The sequence below is a fragment of the Schistocerca serialis genome, chromosome 5 (genome assembly GCF_023864345.2).
Source record: "Schistocerca serialis cubense isolate TAMUIC-IGC-003099 chromosome 5, iqSchSeri2.2, whole genome shotgun sequence".
Lineage (NCBI taxonomy): Eukaryota > Metazoa > Arthropoda > Insecta > Orthoptera > Acrididae > Schistocerca > Schistocerca serialis.
In genome coordinates, this window is record NC_064642.1 from 80,420,014 (window position 1) to 80,439,395 (window position 19,382).

General features: G+C 39.3%; 1 protein-coding gene across 1 annotated transcript in view; it reads left to right on the forward strand.

The window, feature by feature from the left end:
• Nucleotides 1-19,382, forward strand: part of LOC126480764 (mediator of RNA polymerase II transcription subunit 23) — a 187,260-nt gene that overhangs the window by 85,865 nt on the left and 82,013 nt on the right. The window contains exons 8-9 of the mRNA XM_050104054.1: nt 4,912-5,114; nt 12,880-13,292. Coding sequence (XP_049960011.1) covers nt 4,912-5,114; nt 12,880-13,292 — 616 coding nt within the window. The remainder of the gene's footprint in view (nt 1-4,911; nt 5,115-12,879; nt 13,293-19,382) is intronic.

A 19,382-nucleotide genomic window follows, 5' to 3' on the forward strand; every position in this document is an offset into this window, starting at 1 on the left:
TAATATTCTCACAGACCAGGTATTTCACATTTGTCAATTTATCTGTTATTGGTGTAGAAGCTCTTTAACCCCTGAAAGGAAGGTACTCCTTGAGGCAAAATTACATAGGTATAAAGTGCCTCAAGTAATTTCTTTTAGCTCTTGACATTAAAAACCAGTGGTTCCTAGATACTCAGTGATAATTGTGGAAAATCTGCAGCTCACATAGTTTGTAGCAAATGTTGAAAAAAATATAGCCATTAATTCTTGTTGTTTTCTTGCGTTTGGTTTGAAGCAATGTGTTACATTTAGTAGTTAATGTGGATGTGTAGCCACTAAAGTACAATTTTATCAGATTCTCCAAAAGTAGAATTAATGCCACAAAGTCACATCTGTATTGTACAAGGGGCGTCCCATGTTGATTTACATTTTATTTTTTCCTGTCGGTGATAATGCACTATTTGAGTCATCATCACAGTTGCAAGTATGTAGTACCTTGGTCTAACCATAGGTGGCAGGACAATCATTAGAAGTCTAATCCCTGCACAGTACAGCCCATTTTCCCAACTGTTGTCATTATGTGAGCAGACAACGTGGAGTGTGATCAACAAGGACAATGCTGGACAATGTGATTTCTACCAAAGGAAGGTGTAAAGACTCCTTAATGATCACACTTCATGTTGTCCACACACGTAGTGACTGCTGTACTGTGCAGGTACTGTCCTGCAACCTATGGTTAGACCAAAGTGGTACATACTTGCACTGTAATTAATCAAATGACGCATGATAACTGATGGAAAAAATAAAGCATAAACTGAGATGGAATGCCCCTCGTATTTGAGGAACAGTGTAAGTTTTCATCAGTATTTCAAATTTCCATGATCTCAGTGTAAATTCACAAAAAACAGGAGACAGCTGTGAAATGGTTATTTCTATAAACAGTGCAAAATACTTCACTATATTAAGGAATGTGTGGTGTAACAATAGAGGTTGTTATTGTAACATTTTCCATACTATAATGCTCCTCCAAATACTGTGGTTGGCTGCTTAGTTGCTTAGATGTTGCATAGTTCTTCTCTCAGGAACTTCATTGTGTTCCATGGTACAGTTCAGGGCTGTTTAGATGGTTGATGTTTCCTGACCTTTCACTGAGGATGGGTTTCTTTGATTTCTTGTCTCCTAGAGAAATGTCCTCAATTTCCACATCCCCTTTTATGGTTCCTGATTCTATTGATTCATCATTGTTTCTGTCTCATTCTCTTACCCACCATGGAAATTCTCCTTCCTACACCTGTTTATGTGGTGTTTGTTTCATTTGCCATTTTTCACCATTTGCTGTGGCACTTGATCCACAGGACCTACCATATTGTTCAATATTCATTGACACCACTCCTATAATTCCTGCAAAGTAACAGATTGAAATGTATATCGATTTATGCGTGAAGATGGACTGTAGTACTGTCTACTGCCACCAGATGGTGTTTCTGCTTCCCACAGATGATGCATTGCAGCTGCACTTGTTCCAGCTTGTAGGTGCATCGGCGGTCATCGATAAGACAGCATGGACGCAGACAAGCATGGACAGTGGTGAACAGTGTGGTTTTTCTGCAGGGAACAACTGCCTGCTTCAGATATACACAAGAGCGTAACAGCCATATTTAGGGAAACAGCACCGAGTCACAGATCCATGTTTCGTTGGGTGTAAGGGTTCATAGAGGGCAGGGACTGAGCTGAGAAACACAAAAAAGCAATTGGCGTCCAGTAACTGCACGCAAACCAAACAATGCCCAAACAAAGATTTGAAGATGGTGTGTACACAGTGTCTGCCCCATTACCTCACCATTGCGCAGAAACAGAAGCATGTGGAGATGTGTCAACAGTTGGTGCATCAGTACAGTCCAGATACAGCAGAGTTTTTTGAGCATCTGGTCTCTGTTGACAAGTCACGGTTCTTCCACAAGACTCTAGAAAAGAAACATCAGTCTGTGTAGTGGAAGGATACGAGAAGCCCCCATCCCCTGCTGTCGTGGCCAGGACTATTCATACAGAAACAAATTGTGACTTCGTTGTGGTAGAGGAAGGAAAACTGCTGGTGAACTGTAGGTTGGCTCCCTCCCAATACAATACTCAGCAGTGATCGGTACTGCAGTTCACTGCACTATCTCTGCCTATGCATTCCACAGTGCTGCCATGGCAAGTGGGTCCATGCCATTGTGCTCCAAAATGGCAATGTGCAGCCACATGTTAGTCACCAGACCATTGACACTGAGTCTGAAGTGAGGTTTACTGTGCTGCCACATCCTCCCTATTCACCAGATACAGCTCCTAGTCACTATGTCCTATTTGCTGTAATGAAAGAGGTCATTTGGGATAAGAAGTTCACCACCAGTGACAAATTTCATGTAGTTGTCCACCAGTGGTGCCAGTATATCCTCAGAAAATAGTTTTCTATGCAAATACTGAAGCTGCAAAATGATGGAAAAAGTGCATAGACATCGGCGGGGAGTACCTGTAATATAATCTGTATTCAGTTGTTTGGTAAATGGTTCCTGTGAACACAAAAAAATTGTAGTGTTAAAGATTTTTGAATGCTCCAAGTACAAACAATCCATCTACATCAAAGTTTAACAATCTCTGTACTACTTTACATAAATGGTGCTGTTGTGTTGGATATCATATTATTTAATTTTAAAAATATTTGTGCTTGTACTTCCTCTGAAGTCAAGAAACTCCATTTATGAAAACATCATGCATCAGCTTGCTGATTGTAAATATAGTTAGAGAAAAAAAGCTAGATTTCTGTTTACTAAAATATATCAATTATTTTTCATGCCTGTGACAGTGTGAATAAATCTTTATGAAATGTTTCATATTTTTAGCTGAAAAATTAGTCAAATTATAGTAAAAATAAGAGAAATAATTTATATAAACCTTCCTGTGAGTGAATTGGTGAAAACTTTGTTAGATGTTCCATTTCAGCCACAATGCTCTATCTTTCAAAGTCAGAAGTAATTTTCTGCTGGAGGATTTCTATATAATTCCTTATTTACTTTTTTTCATCTATGAAAGCTTTACTTTCAAAATGGAATTTTGATTTAAGGTAGTTCTGTCTACTGATGCATTTATCTTTGGACATTCTGGCATCTTAAAATAGTATGCTGCCTGGAGAAGCACTGAGATACAAAGATGGCAGAATTTTTTCCATCTTTACTTATTTCCTTAAGTATTGAATTTGACTTTATTTTTACATTGTGTTTCCATGCTGCCATGCTAGTAATTGATTTTGCTTCTAGTTGCACATACATGTAGCACGAACTTCCAGCATTCTGGAGCAGTTGCAGGGCAGCAACTTGTGTTATACAGTATGACAGAAAAATACCAAAGTTGCAAATTTCGCTTTTATTTACATGATGACTAGTTTCGAGTCGGGGCCTGTTTTCAAATCATCCAGATAATTGAAGTGGTATTTTCCAAAATTAAAAACCATGTCGAGATATCAAACATATGTGTATATATAGTGCAAATGAACAGTTACAGGGTATGCAGAGATCTGTATGCTCTGATATATGTGATAACTGTATCTGTATGCCCTGTGTAACTGTTCATTTGTACATTATTCTATGTATATGTTCGTTATCTTGACAGGGTTCATATATTTTGGGAAATACCGTTTTGACTATCTGGATGATCCGAGATGGATCCCGACCCAAAATGAATCGTCAAGTAAATTAAAGTAAAATGTGCAACTTTGGCTTTTTGTCCATTATATTCATATGGGTAGTATTTTCTAGATGAACTAAGCAAGTACAAGAGCCAATTTATTTTCCTCAAAACAAATGTCTATTAATTGTAGTAGGGGAAGCAAGAAACCTAGCTGGTAAATCTTCAGATGGACATTGCCAATATCCTAAATGGACTCTACAACTTGTGATTTGAACTTGGATTCTCATATTTATTCAGTAATAATATTATTTGAGTCAACACTGGTAGCATTACTCAAGAACTTCAGGTAAAGGTACTGCTTTAGCGGAAATAGACACAAAAGTAACTATCAAAAGTGTGTATTGTGACACCCAGAACAACTGAACAAATGCTTGTCATAGATGTTGCACAAGTGTTAAAAATCATCTTTCCACTTTCCACTTTTTCAGAACTGGTGAGCAGAGCTGTAGCTAAATGATTGATCTTACTGACCAAAATCGATAGTCAGATAGGCATTATCTTTACAACACATCCTCTGCTCCATAATTGTCCTGCCCTCAATCTCATGTAACGCAGTATCCCAGCACCCTCCACAGTTTTCCCTTCCTCCATCCATTCACCCCCTCCAAATTTGAGTCTCCACGTTGCCTTCAGTGTGCGGTACTTCTCATTGGTTGTTACAGTTGTGCCAGCCCATATACCAGCCACCCCTCTGAGCTGCTAGCCACCCACACCCATTCTCTTTCTCTGTCTCCTGCATTTCTCTCCCTCTCCCTCTCCCTCTCCCCCCTACCTCACTGTCTCCCTCCCTCTTCCCCCTCCCCTCCCTCTCCCCTGCACTTCCCCTCCCCCTCCCTCTCTCTCACCCTCACTCCCTCCCACTCCTTTCCCGTTCTCCTCCCATCCCCCTACTACTCCCCCTCCCTCACCCTCTACCTCTACCTCTCCCTCTCCCTCTCCCTCAGCCTTCCCACCTCAACACTTCTGCTTTTTGATGAGTGGTCTCCTTTAACCTTAAAGTGTTTAAAATAAAGTGCATCAAGTGTAGGGGGCACACGTGTTTACAGCCTTTATGTTTTATGTCTTTTTAACTCCCTACTGGGACACGAGATTTGTAGATATTATACTGTGCAGGTGCCCAACCATTTCAAATCTTATCTACTGTTTGTAGTAGATACACCTTTTTGTACTGTAAATATTTTTCCTATCTCTCAATGTTTGTTTTTGCAGCTGAATAACTTTTTACCTGTGCTGAAGCTTTATGATCTGCTTTACCCCGAGAAAGAGTCATTACCAGTCCCAGATTTCAACAAGGCCATTTGCACACATCAGATGGCAATGACATGTATCTGGATACACCTGCTGAAGAAGGCTCAGTCTGATCACCTTGATATCCAGAGACCAATACCAAATGCATTGAAGGTTCATCACGAGTGAGTATGATTTTCTTATTGATTGCTGTCATGTTTTTTAACTCTGTCATTCACAAGACATATATCTTGAGTTACCTTTTTCCTATGTGGGTAAGTCATTAGGTGCCATATAGAAGTAGTGTTCACTGCCAGACAGATATGTAAAAATGATGATAACTTTTACCCATATTCAAATACATAGTTCTGTTGCATCTTGAATTTTATGTTATGTAATGTCTTAAGGAATGAAATTTTGATCTCGTAATATTAATTTAATATAATTTTGTACACATTATGCCATTGTGTGCAAGCAAGGAAGTATATTTATGCATTTCGTAACCATTTGCATTGCTTCATATTCCCAATCAATGTGATTCAGAATTCTTCCTATTATTGTGTCTGTTGCTATTTCACTGACATTTTGGGCAGAGTAGTACATTGGTTAAGGTATTGCACTTGTATGTAGGAGGAGTTGGGTTGAAATATGGACTTAAGTGCTATGTGGCTCCCCTAAGTTATGTAATTTGAGTGCTGGACAGTTCCGTGTATTAAGCCGTGAACAATTCTTATGCAGCATAACTTGTATTCATTATCTAGTGACACTCATGCTGACAAATAAAATTCCAACCCACCTCCCCCTTCGCAAAACGTAATGACCTCCTCCGTGCCAACTAGCAGGGATTCTGAAACATCAGTCATGGGAAACCCAAGTCACACTTTTCTAACATGATATACTGAAAGCTTACAATCAAGGCATTCAGGTAAATGCACTATTTCTTGATTTCTGAAAAGTATTTGACTCATGCGACCTATTCTGGAATATTGCTAAAGTGTGAGAGTCGCATACCAAATAGGACTAATGGGTTATTGAATATATACAGAAAAGGGCAGCACAAATGGTCACAGATTTGTTTGATTCATGTGACAGTGTCACATAGATACCGAGGAAATAGAGCTGGCAGATTCTTGAAGATAGATGTTAACTATCCCGAGAAAGTCTACTAACAAAATTTCAAGAACTGGCTTTAAATGATGACTCTAGGAATGTACTGCAATCCCCTATGTTTCGCTTACATAGGGATTGTGAAGATAAGATTAGAATAATTATGCCACACACAAATAATTATGGAACACACGAAGGCATTCAAAGTCTATTCTTCTCATACTCCATTCGTGAATGGTAAAAGAAGAAACCCTAATAACTGGTACAGTGGAACATACCGTCTGCTGTGCACTTCACAGTGATTTACAGAGTATATATGTAGATGTAGATATCCTGTGCCCTGCAGTTCTCATGTTGTTACCTGCCTGTTGAAATTTGGGTATTACTGTATTTACTCAAATCTAAGCCGCACTCGAATCTAAGCCGCACCTGAAAAATGAGACTCGAAATCAAGGAAAAAAAATTTTCCCGAATCTAAGCCGCACCTGAAGTTTGAGACTTGAAATTCAAGGGGAGAGAAAAGTTTTAGGCCGCACCTCCCAATCAAAACAAAGTTGGTCCATTGTAATATGAGACACTATTTAGGTCGAATGAATGACGATACAGCTACAGTAGTTTGGTTCGAGTCGTAAGATTAGCACTTAAGCTTTACCAGGTAGCCATTGCTATGCTTCAGGCGCTCCGTCCGTATTTATACGGGTACCCTTCCTTTTTCACGTGCTTCGTTTTGTTTGAATTGATTGCTTATTTTTCTTTGATCTGATAAGTGCCGTTCTCTTTGTTATAGGTGTTTACGTCACTCTAAGCTGAAAATTCATTACTGTAATGTGTCATGCATTTTTTGTTGCATTCTGATAATGAGTGTTTACGACCTGTCGCCGCTCATGGCATGGCTTGTTTTTGTGCGCACTACCGCTGCTTACAATAAAAATAAAAAAAAAAAAGAGAGGAATCGTCTCATTAGTGAAACAATGGCAAGAGACTGCTATTTGTTGTTACTTACACTGATGCTTTCTTTCATAACGATCAACAAGAACCAAATAATAGACTGTGCATGATAGAAGATGTTCTGAACGAGAGTTTAGCGAAAATTTTTCTCTGTTTGAAAATCTTTGCAGACGCCTCTTTAGTATGTTACATTCTGCACAGAAATTAGAGTCATCTTAGATTTAAAAATCTAGTCAATTGCCGCACTTCATTTCTGACTGTATCACTATTAGGAATAAGAATAATATGAATATAAACATGACATGATATGTATATTCTTCCGCGTTTGCTGTTGTCTCACTCTAGTTCCATAGTTTATTAGGCAGACAGGATTTAAATGAGATAGCAACAAACACGAAAGAATACATGGCAAAATATTTATATTCGTATTATTCTTATGGTGAAGAGAATACTGCATGTGATTCACAATTCATAGAAGTTCCCATTAGCAACCATCTCTTCTCACAGGTAGGAAAAAATTTAGAACGTAGAGTTGGCCATTTTGACAAACATCCCAGTCTTGCCAGCCGGATTTTCGTAGTACATTGAAATGCTGCCACTTTCGAAGATGAACAATACGGAATTTGTATTTACTTCATTGGATAATGTATGAAAATGCAGTGGTCGAAACTAGGGGCGGAGAAAAAAATCTCATCTTCCACTTTTTTTTTTTTTCAATTTATTTACTGACACAGAGGTTTTGGCGCCAGTATTTATCTTTGTGCCTGCAAAGCATGCCTGTGTAGAGCTACATATATTCGACAGCAGAAGTTAGTTGTGGCGGCACCTACCGACATTTTCAGAACTTCCGCTTACTTTGCACTCGATTCTAAGCCGCAGGCGGTTTTTTTGATTACAAAATCCGGAAAAAAAGTGCGGCTTAGATTCGAGTAAATACGGTACACCATGACTGGCTGGTTGAGGTGGCACAACATTCAAAGCAGTTTTCCTTCATTTATGTTGATGATTGATGTTCAGATGTATGACTGACCATCCAGATTTTGATTTTCTGTAGTCTACATAAATCAATTAAGGCAAACACTGGCGCTGCTTCTTCAAATTGATTTGCTGATTTGCTGATTGTCCCTAGTTTAGTCTGGACTTTTGTTCCATCCCTAGTGACTTTTAATGGGGTGTTAAACCTGAACTTTCCTTCCGTTCTCCATGATGAACATCACAAATTTCTGCAACAGTAGTGGTTTGAAGGGAGAATAATGCCTCCATTTGTAATAATTTGTTTCATTAGGCATGACCGATTTCAACCATATGGTCACTGTCAGTTGGGAATATTAGACTTCAGTTCTGATAGTTTTAGTTATCACCTGCTCTGTGTTAGTAGATTCTAGGAGGAACAGGCACCTTGGTGATTAGTTTTGTGGACTGGCAAGACAGCCAATCCACTAGGACGGGAGGCCGAAGGGCACGCGTTTGAGCTCATGCAGGATGGCGTGAGGTCTGGAACAGGACAAGGTGTTTATAGTAGCAAAAATAGTACGTAGCTTCTGGAATACTTAACTTTAATCCATAATTGGTGAACATCGGTCTGATGGTACATGCATCACAAGATAAATAGCAATTGGTAATGGCGCCTTGCTAGGTCGTAGCAAATGATGTAGCTGAAGGCTATGCTAACTATCGTCTCGGCAAATGAGAGCGTAATTTTTCAGTGAACCATCGCTAGCAAAGTCGGCTGTACGACTGGGGCGAGTGCTAGGAAATGTCTCTAGGCCTGTTGTGTGGTGGCGCTCGGTCTGAAATCACTGATAGTGGCGACACGCGGGTCCGACGTATACTAACGGACCGCGGCCGATTTAAAGGCTACCACCTAGCAAGTGTGGTGTCTGGCGGTGACACCACAATTAGTCTACTGGCTTTGTCAGGAACAATTCTTGAGTCCTTTACGAGGGCCTTCGTATTTCTGCCTATCCCCGCCGTCGGGTCACTCCTTAGTACTGTGTAAATGGGATCGCTTAGCAGATCGTCCATCTTCTTTTCGTATTCGGAAATGTCCATCAGAACTGTAGCGTTTCCTTTGTCCGCATGTAGGACCACAGTATCCTTGTTATTCCTGAGCTCCTTTATGGCCTGTCTTTCTTCATGTGTGATATTGGCTCTGGGTGGTTTTGCTGTTTGTAAAATTCTTACAGTTTCCTGCCTTATCTTTTCTGCTTCGACACGTGGTACTTGGTGGAGTGATGTCTCCACAGATTGAATGCTCTGTTATGTGGGAATCTTTGTGGGCATAACTGAAGTTTAATCCTTTGGACAGAACTGACGTCGCTGCCTCACTGATTATCTGTGTCGAGATGTTAACCATGGTACGAGCTGTATCCAGACTTAGCTGTGAGTGGTGTTTGTTTCCCCATTAGCTCCTCAAATTTCTTTTTTTGTCGACTACTGACCAAGTCCTCCTCCATGCAGGCCTGGTTGTGGGTTATTCGGTTGATGTTATCCCAGTCCTTTGCTGATGTTATCCCAGGTCCTTTGCTGATAATGTAGTTGACAGCCATAAATGCATGCTGTACAGTTACCTTTTGTTGTAGTCTATGAATCTCCGGAGGTGTTGTATCCTCTCCCTTAATAATGCATGGCTGGCCCGATAGTAAATGGTTCTTGCTCTTCTCGTATCGGTTTGAGGCCGTGCCCTGATGAATTTCAGGATGACATGATGATCTCGGCACCTTTTAAGGAACACCAAATCATTTAGCAGTTTCACCTTCCTCTTCCTCAGCAGCTCCAGTTTCCGTATGTGTTGGTAGATTTCCTGCCCATACAGGTCACTGATATAAGAATGTAGGCTTCATATCCCCATGCAAAACCAGTCGTGTCCTGAGGAAGGCCGTTGCAATTTGGCCGAAATGTAGGTTTTAGTTTATTATTGTTATTAGTTTTTAGCAATGATGCGGCATAATACCCAGAAGAATTTTAATCACTATGACACCGGCCGTTGAAGCCTACGTTCTTATACATTATTGTAGTTTGAAAGTTATTGACTACTCGCCAGTGATGAGACACTGTATGCCCATCTTTTCAGAGATGGTTGCGGGACTCAGCTGTTCGATACAGGATGTCAAATTAAATATTTTTCAGCCGTCTTGTTTCCAAACTTATTTTATTTGACTGCCATTTTCAGTTATTTACTATGTCATCTTCAGGCCCCTGACTGATGTGTAGGAAGATTACACCTTGGTTCTGATCAAAACAGGGGCCAGCAATACTGGTATTAGTAGATTTCTGCTTGCTCTAGCAATCAATTCAACCATAATCTGTTGACTGTTTGATTTCTGCTCTTTTAAAGCTAATCATGAAAGTGGCAAGAATAAACTACTTTGTAGCACATATTGATTTATTGTCCTCAATACCATGAAACTGCATTCGTAATTGTTTGTAACACATTCACAGTTCATGACTAAACAAGCCTGAATCTTTACTAAGATAAGACACTGTACAAGCCAAATAGTAGTTACCATAGTTTTAACTTCAAATGGTCACTTTACATAATTTAGTGTGTCTGAACCATGCACTAGCAATGTTTGATGTGTGTTTGTAGTATGGCTCAAATATACAATAAATTTCAACATTAAACTTTAGACATAAACAGTCTTTATAACATTGGCTACCTATTACAGTGTTTTGCAAGCTAAGCAAACTAATTTCACAATCTCAGCCTGTTTTATTGCCCTCAGTGTCATTGTGCTCTCATGTCATGTAAGCTTACCACTACATAACTCCCTGTCCTGTTAAACCTGGACCTCACTGTTTTACATTCTGAAAGCCTCCTTAACAATGTTCTGATTGAATTTGTAGTGCACATAATGTACATGATAGGAAGGTACAAATCTCACTAATCCGAGAATAAAACTTGCCTACACTGAAGACAGATAGTAGTAGTAGTTTGTTGTGTTTGTGAATATCAAGAAGGGAAGGTATTTCAGGTGAGGTGGGGGCTGGCAGAATGGAGGGAAACCTCTAAGATAACAGTGTGCAGAAAGCCCCATAGCCTATGAACAGAACTCATTTGCTCCTTTGAGGACAGAGAGAGATGATAATGGTGATGGTGGTGGAAAGGGGGGGGGGGGGAGATGCAGAGTGGGAGAGGTGGAAGATTGCTGGAATGCTGGAAGAGGAACTAGTAAAGATGGAAGCCAGGAGGAGTGCAGTGCTGAAGGATGTGTTGGTGGTTTGTGGGACAGTTCCTACCTTTGTAATTCACAGAAACTGGCGATGGGGGGTGGAGAGACTCAGATGACAAGGATTGCAAAGCATCCCTTGAAATCAACCTTGGTTGTGATTAATAGTCTGCTCTACCCTGAGAGATCTTGCCTTCTACCACAATTTGGCCTCTCGTCTGTGTGGACAGTCAGTCGGTTGAGGCATTGCTCACATTGAAGGGTGTGCAGTAGTTGGAATGGATTTGAAGATGATGTGTTTGTTTTCGCAGATGGCCATTCCTCTTGTGTGATCAGATATAACCTATTATAGGATTGGAAAAGGGTATGAAAAATGGATGAGAGTGTGGATCAGGTCAATTTCGATGCCTTTGATATGACCCACATGGAAAGAAGTTGAAAGTAGAAACGATTCAGTGATGTACCAGGATATTTCATAGGTTGGATGGGTGGTATAGTACACCTTTGAGAAATTTGAGAAGTATTTTAATGAGGATATTCGTCATTTTAAGATAATGAAAGATTTGTAAAGCACTGGTGGAGAATGTGGTTTCACTGTTCTTTGTTACTTGGTAGCAAGTCTAATTTGGAACATTGAAGTGTATGAGATGATATATCACAAGGTTTTGAGGATTATACCTATCTAAGAATATATTGACATTATCTTTAGTACATTAGTGAAGAGTCTGCTCATCACTACAGATCCATCACATACAGAACAGATTTCTTGTTCTTTCTGTGGAAGAGGCAGTAGTTACCAAAATGTGATTTGTTGGACATAATGGAAGTGGTGGTTCATATCTGTGGATTTGGTTCATTGAGCATAGGATGTCCTAGTGATTATTATTTAAGAGAAAGTGTTGAGGCTAAGAAATAATGAAGAGAAAGTATCTTGGTTATGAATCCAAATGACAGTGATATAATGTATGAATCTGAACTAGGTGAAGTGTTTGGGACTACTTGCCTAGAATGGATTTGTGTAAGTGACCTATGAACTATTAGAAATGTAAGGGTAACACGCTAGTTGATGTACTGTGGATTTGTTTGTACATATTCTCTTCAATGACTCAAAGAAATAGTAGTTCTGAATGTGCTTCATCATATGTACCATAAAGAACAAATGGTTTAGTTGCTCAAAGTATGCTGGGAAAGGCAGTGAATGACACTGACAAGACCCTAGATGTGGAAGATGTTAGTATATGAGAAAGTTCGCTACCAGTGAGTAGCAAGAAGCCTGGTAGTAATGGGATAGGAAATGCAATGAAGCCGTGAATGAAGTGGTCGTACTTTGTAATGTAGAAAGGTAGGCTGTATATGTGAGTTGAAGGTGTTAGTTGACTAGGGCAGAGATCTTTAGGTGGAAATGCAATAAGCACAGTAATTGACCACTTTAGGGTGTACAAGGTGATCGGGCTTGCCATACAGAAGGTGGAGGTTCAGGGCTTCAAGGTTATTTGCAGATACTGATTGCCTCATATAAACTTTTGTTTTTTAGAGTAAACGTCCTATAGTTTTTATGGATGGTGATAGAAGTGTACCATAGTAGACTTTGTTCAGTAAGTAAAATAGTAGTTTGCATATTGATATTGGGGGAACCTTTTTTTTTTTCCAGGGGGAACATTCACAAAAAAGTTGTTTCTGTTACAATGACATACTCACATTTCACTATTATTGTTTTGTGATACAGGTTCCTGCAACACTTGGTAATGCCAAGCAATTCAGGCTTGTGCATGGGCTCCGATTACCGCATTGCTCTACTCTGCAATGCATACTCCACAAACCAGGAATATTTTTCACGGCCAATGGCAGCCCTAGTAGAGACGATCCTGGGCACTCAGAAGGGGCCACAACAGGCTCCTTTGCTTCCAATGTCCAACAATGCAGCTTTAGCAAGTGGACCCACAACTCCATTGTCCATGTCGATTCTTGACTCCCTTACTGTGCACTCCAAGATGAGCCTCATCCACAGTATTGTCACTCATGTAATAAAGCTGGCCCAAGCAAAGTCAAATCTGGCACTTGCTCCTGCACTTGTTGAGACCTATAGTCGGCTGCTGGTATACACAGAAATAGAATCACTTGGCATCAAAGGATTTATTAGTAAGTAAAGTCATTTATAAATATCATTTTCTAAAAGACTCCCCAGGTAGTGCACGTGTTATATGTTTTTATGACAACATTGCCAATTAATGAGTGTAACATCGAAACTATAAATAAACACTGTAATAAAAATAACAGTTAAAATTAATATGAGAGACTGGAAGTCATGTCACTTGTAGTGCCAAGAATCATATCTTCCTATACATTATACTTACCAAATTCCATGCTTTTCTGTTTGCTATTTGTCTGAGGAAGGGAGCCATTAGTTGGTTTTGTGTTTTGTATAGAAGTTCTCTTATTATTAGTGTAGTCAGTATTTGATTAGCATTTTCTTGATGTATACTTATTTCCATTGTTATCAATCATATTTATTAATACTTTTAACTGGGGTTTGGCTGAAACTACTGTTCACAAAATTGAACAGAATTTGGATAGGAGCCCACGGGGCAACCTAAATTCTCCAAAATTAGTAAAAATACAGGTTAGGCAGCTTTCAGCAAATGGAGATTGGATGGTCACATCAATTACAAGGAGCTAATACAATCGTACAGTTGTGCACATACTCTCAAATTACCATTCTACGGAGAAAAGGGGTGTGATAGGCACACCCATACTCTGTGAAACATGTGTATGAACTTGGTCAATGCACACCTGAGGTGTAAAACCTCAGCCATGTTTCCAGAGTTAACAGGTACTCTTGTGCAAAAACCATAAAGACCATTTGAGCAACAACAGATGTAGCTCCATCAGAGAAAGCTGTTCTTCCTAGTTTACTAAATAATGAAGAAGAAAAAATATACTGAGTGTTTGAAATCAAATAAACACAATCAAGATCCCTTTGTTACAAATTGAGTCAGGGTTATATGCCCCGGGACAAATGGGAAATCTGAGGAAAACCTGGGAAAGATTTTATCCAGGAAAAACCTGGGATTTTTTTTTAGAATTCTGAGAGTTTTTCAGTGTTTTAGTTTTCAGTTAAATTTTTGTAATTTTGACTGGTAAGAACTGATACTCTAACTAAGAATTTTACTGTAGCCTCCTTCTGACGAATAATACTGCATCAGTGAAACATCAATGAGAGAATAACACCAAAATAAAACCTTAGTGCAAAGAAAATGCTCCATTTACAACAGCAAAACAAAGTACACACAAGCATCAGCCAGCAGTAAAAATTTCTTGAATCATGGAATGTTTGAATCTCAGGGCCAATCACTTAGAAAAATTTTGGACTCAGAAGACCAGCCATTTATGCCCCTATTTAAAATTTTACTGGCACATTTGTGTTTGATATATCTTAAAGGGTAACACACACTAAAAAAGACCAAGCTCCAAGGTTCATTTTTCATATTTATTTTAGTTCTTCAGTAGATTACATATTATTCAGTCAAGGTTCATTTTTTTATTCATTTTAGTTCTTCCACAGATTAAAAATTATTCAATAATAATGGCAAGAAGTACAATTATCCTTTTAAAAAAGTGTGTGATGGGTTCATGAGCAAGTTCACACGTAATTGACTTTTATGTGTAAAAGTCGAAGTGGTTGCTATAACATTTATTCGGGCAGGTTGGCCAAGAAATGTCCACTGCACAGCAGTGAACTGTATAATTGCACTTGCTGGAAATAGGCTATTCTGCTGCTTCAGCTTAAGCTATGCTCTTAGGATCCTGCCTAACTACACCCTTGGGGGGGGGGGGGGGGGGGGGTGAGGGGGGGGGGGGAAGTGCGGCAGGGCGGGTTGTGTTGTCGTCATCGCTCGTTCGTACTGTTTATATCATTAGATTTGCCCACCTACCTCAGTATGGCTTCCTTACAATGTCCCTTCACTCTGCAGTAGTAAATACTCATTAGGCCGTGTAAAGCAGCATTGGTGAAACTACGACCTAATACCTACTACACAGAGGCCACGTAACTCAAGTTGAAAATCAATTCCTGTAAGTTCATTTTAACAAATTTTGGGTTTGGGTGGTGGGTAAATGCAGTTTACCTGCAGTAAGCCTTTGGAAATTTTAGTGAAAAACCTGTACAAAATGTTCTAAAAAAAAGGGGGGGGGGCAGAATATCTACCAGTCTGACCCGATTAATGTTCGATCTGACAGTTACTAGTTACTGATCCACTACTATAGCGAGTTGAAACTTCGGTCGTATCAGTGGTCTTCAAAGTTAGAAGTACTCGCCCAAGTATTCCATAAAGTATACGGAATATGCCACACGGAATTTCATGAAGACCGAAATATCACACACTCATAACACATCAATTAATTAATCAAATTGTCCTCACAATGTTCGTAACTTAAACTGCCTGAGTCATGACACTTCCTATCAGCAATGAACTCAACAGTTCTTCATTTTACAAGTTATTTTCTCGGCGACATTTAGCATGATGTTACACGTACAAAGGTTGGCTAGCGACTCTCTAGAGGCCACCCCACTCTCAGCCTATCTAACTTTCTGTGCATGGAACTGCTTAATTCTGATTGGCTAATGGTCTGAATGACCAATCAGAATGATCCTTCTAGATCATTCAGACGGCAAAACTTGCCTGAGCCAATCACTACCCAGAAAATCATTGACGTTATTACACAGCCAATTTCTAATATAATGTTTAATAAAATAGACCAAAATGCAAAATAATCTATAAATTAATTTTGAAACTTTTTCCAATTCCGACTTCTATTCTGGCTGCTCTCTTACAAAAGAAAGCACACATCGACATACATCATCAGCTTTGTGGTTGCACCACAATTTTCCCACGATTCAATTTCATAAGTTTTTACATAAAATAGTATTAAGTTTTTACGTATGTCACCCGGTCACTCTCTCATTCATTCCCATGTATACACACAACAAAATAATAAGCAGATAATAATTTTGAATGATTCTTTTACACTACGAAATGCAGAGTAATTAAAGTTTTGAAAAGACAATTCCAATTAAGTGAGTTAATACACTGAGAACTCTGTTCATGACTTTAGATGATAATAAAAGACAAACTGCTATTGTTCCTAACTGAGTTTTGAAACATAATTGTCAGTCTTTGGACATTTAAGTAATTTTCTCAATCTCTGGAACTATACGAGATAAAAATTTGAAATTTTGACATGATTCTTTTCTTAATAACAAAAGATGGTATACTTAGTTCGAACAAAATTGGTTTATAATTACTATGGTTTATTTAGATTCGTAGGGTGTATGAATTTACGTTCCTACTAGATGTTACTTGAGACCATTCTCACAGCTTGTAGCGTCAGCTGCGCTGTGAGTCATAGCGAAGACACAATCCTGCAGCCACCAGGTACACGGCTGCATGCTTTACTGCAATGAATGTTATCTCATAATAACTTGCTACGTTACAGGGGGGCCCACAGCAAAAACATTTTGACTACCAATATTTATGTGAGAGCTTAGCTTTTGTTTTAGCTATACTGTGTGGATATTAATTTAAACAATTATCTTTTCCTATTTGTGTATTCGCAGAACTGAACAGTGATGTGCTATTGGCCAACTACATTGCATGTCTTATGCTCTGAATATCTGCTGTCTTTTGCTGGTAATATCATGTGACATGAACTATGATTGACTGACAAAGGTGCACCACGATCTCAATTTCAGTGCTTCGGAAGCTATCGTGCTATATTTGGTGAAATTCCTATTTACACTTCCGTTTTATGAAAATATGAAGTGGACACATTGCTGTGCATGGAAGATAGTGCCGAAACACATTATTTTATCTGGGTTTCGTTTCCTAAAGTGCTGGGAAATTCTGCACCGGTGTATAAAACCTTCACTGTTCAGAGAATTGATAACACAAAAAAAATATACCCATGGTATAGTGTATTTTCACCCAGGAAAAGTATATTTTTTATCTGGGAAAAATGAGCGTGTTTTGTTTGTTGTCTGCATAGACACCCTGGGAGTGTTTCACATTTGAAGTACCGTAGAGGAATACATTTTGAAATGAAAAGATAATCTAGTGTGGGAGGTACAGAAGTTTGGCTGTGGCAGAACTTATTGCAAAGCAATGGTGACCCATTAATTTATTTTATTAACACACAAGTTCTCACCAAAATCAGTAATTACCACACGTCTTCATGTAGTTGGAAACTTTTTCAGTGTAGAGGAAATATTAAAATTAAATCATATATGGATGGCATCTTTGCATCAAACTTATGTTGTATTGTCAAACAATGGAAAACCCAGGATGGAATGTAACAATACCGGAGAAGGAAAGTTGCTACTCACCATATAGCGGAGGTGCTGAATCCGTGTGGTTTCAGTTTTCTGAGACTGCAGACATGTGTGCAAGTTGCATTTGCATGTGTGTGTGTGTGTGTGTGTGTGTGTGTGTGTGTGTGTGTGTGTGTGTGTGCGTGTGTGTGTCTACTGCTGACAAAGGCCTTTATGGCCGAAAGCTACAATTGTGTGCATCTTTTTGTTGTGCCTATCACGACTCAGCAGCTCTGCTATATGGTGAGTAGCAGCTTTCCTTCTCTGGTATTGTTACATTCTATTGTATTGTGTGAATCAAACATAAATACAACAAGGTTCAGCATTTAAAAATGAACCACGGTGCTGTTTCTGTGGCATAACGCCAACCTATTAATAGTCATCAGTAACATTTGACAATGTTGCTCAGTTGTAACAACAAAACTCTAGGTAGCTTAAAATACCCAAAAAAAAAGTAATTACACACAAAGGTCAACATCTGATTGTCATTGACTCATTAGAGGTGAGATGCTAGTTTGGTTTACTTAAGGATAGCAGAAGTCTCTTCAAAGGCATCATCCTTTAATTTGCACGAAGTCATCCTGCTGGCATAAATAAATACAGACATTTAGTGAAACCAAGAAAAATGAATCGGGATGGCTGCACAAAGCTTTTTACCCACATTCTCTTTGAGTTGTTGTTGTTGTGGTCTTCAGTCCTGAGACTGGTTTGATGCAGCTCTCCATGCTACTCTATCCTGTGCAAGCTTCTTCATCTCCCAGTACCTACTGCAACCTACATCCTTCTGAATCTGTTTAGTATATTCATCTCTTGGTCTCCCCCTATGATTTTTACCCTCCACTCTGCTCTCCAATACTAAACTGGTGATCCCTTGATGCCTCAGAATATGCCCCACCAACCGATCCCTTCTCCTAGTCAAGTTGTGCCACAAATTTCTCTTCTCTCCAATTCTTTCAATACCTCCTCATTAGTTATGTGATCTACCCATCAAATCTTCAGCATTCTTCTGTAGCACCACATTTCGAAAGCTTGTGTTCTCTTCTTGTCTAAACTATTTTTCGTCCACGTTTCACTTCCAAACATAGCTACACTCCATACAAATACTTTCAGTAACGACTTCCTGACACTTAAATCTATACTCGATGTTAACAAATTTCTCTTCTTCAGAAATGCTTTTCTTGCCATTGCCAGTCTACATTTTATATCCTCCCTACTTTGACTATCATCAGTTATTTTGCTCCCCAAATAGCAAAACTCATTTACTACTTTACACCTCTCATTTCCTAATCTAATTCCCTCAGAATCACCCGATTTAATTAGACTACATTTCATTATCCTCATTTTGCTTTTGTTGATGTTCATCTTATATCCTTCTTTCAAGACACTGTCCATTCCATTCAGCTGCTCTTCCAGGTCCTTTGCTGTCTCTGACAGAATTACAATGTTGTTGGCAAACATCCAGACTGTTGCCCCTCAACTACTGCTGCTGCCCCTCTTCAGAAACCACACGTTTGTCTGAACTCTCAACAGATACCCCTCCATTGTGGTTGTACCTACGGTATGGCTATCTGTATTGCTGAGGCACACAAGCCTCCCCACCATTGGCAAGGTCCAAGGTCCATGGGGGGCCTCTTTGAGTATGTGTCCATAATCTTAATATGAAATACACAAGTTGCTCTGATAAATTATTCATTCATTACTGGCTCATTTAAAAAAGGGGGGGGGGGGGGGCAGCCATTGACACGAAAAGTATCCTGGATGAACACTATGGTGACAGTTGTCTGTTGGAGGGTCCTTCAGTCTGTGAACTGGGTCACCCACATAACTACTGTGAGACTGTGATTTAACACAGAATCAAAGCGACA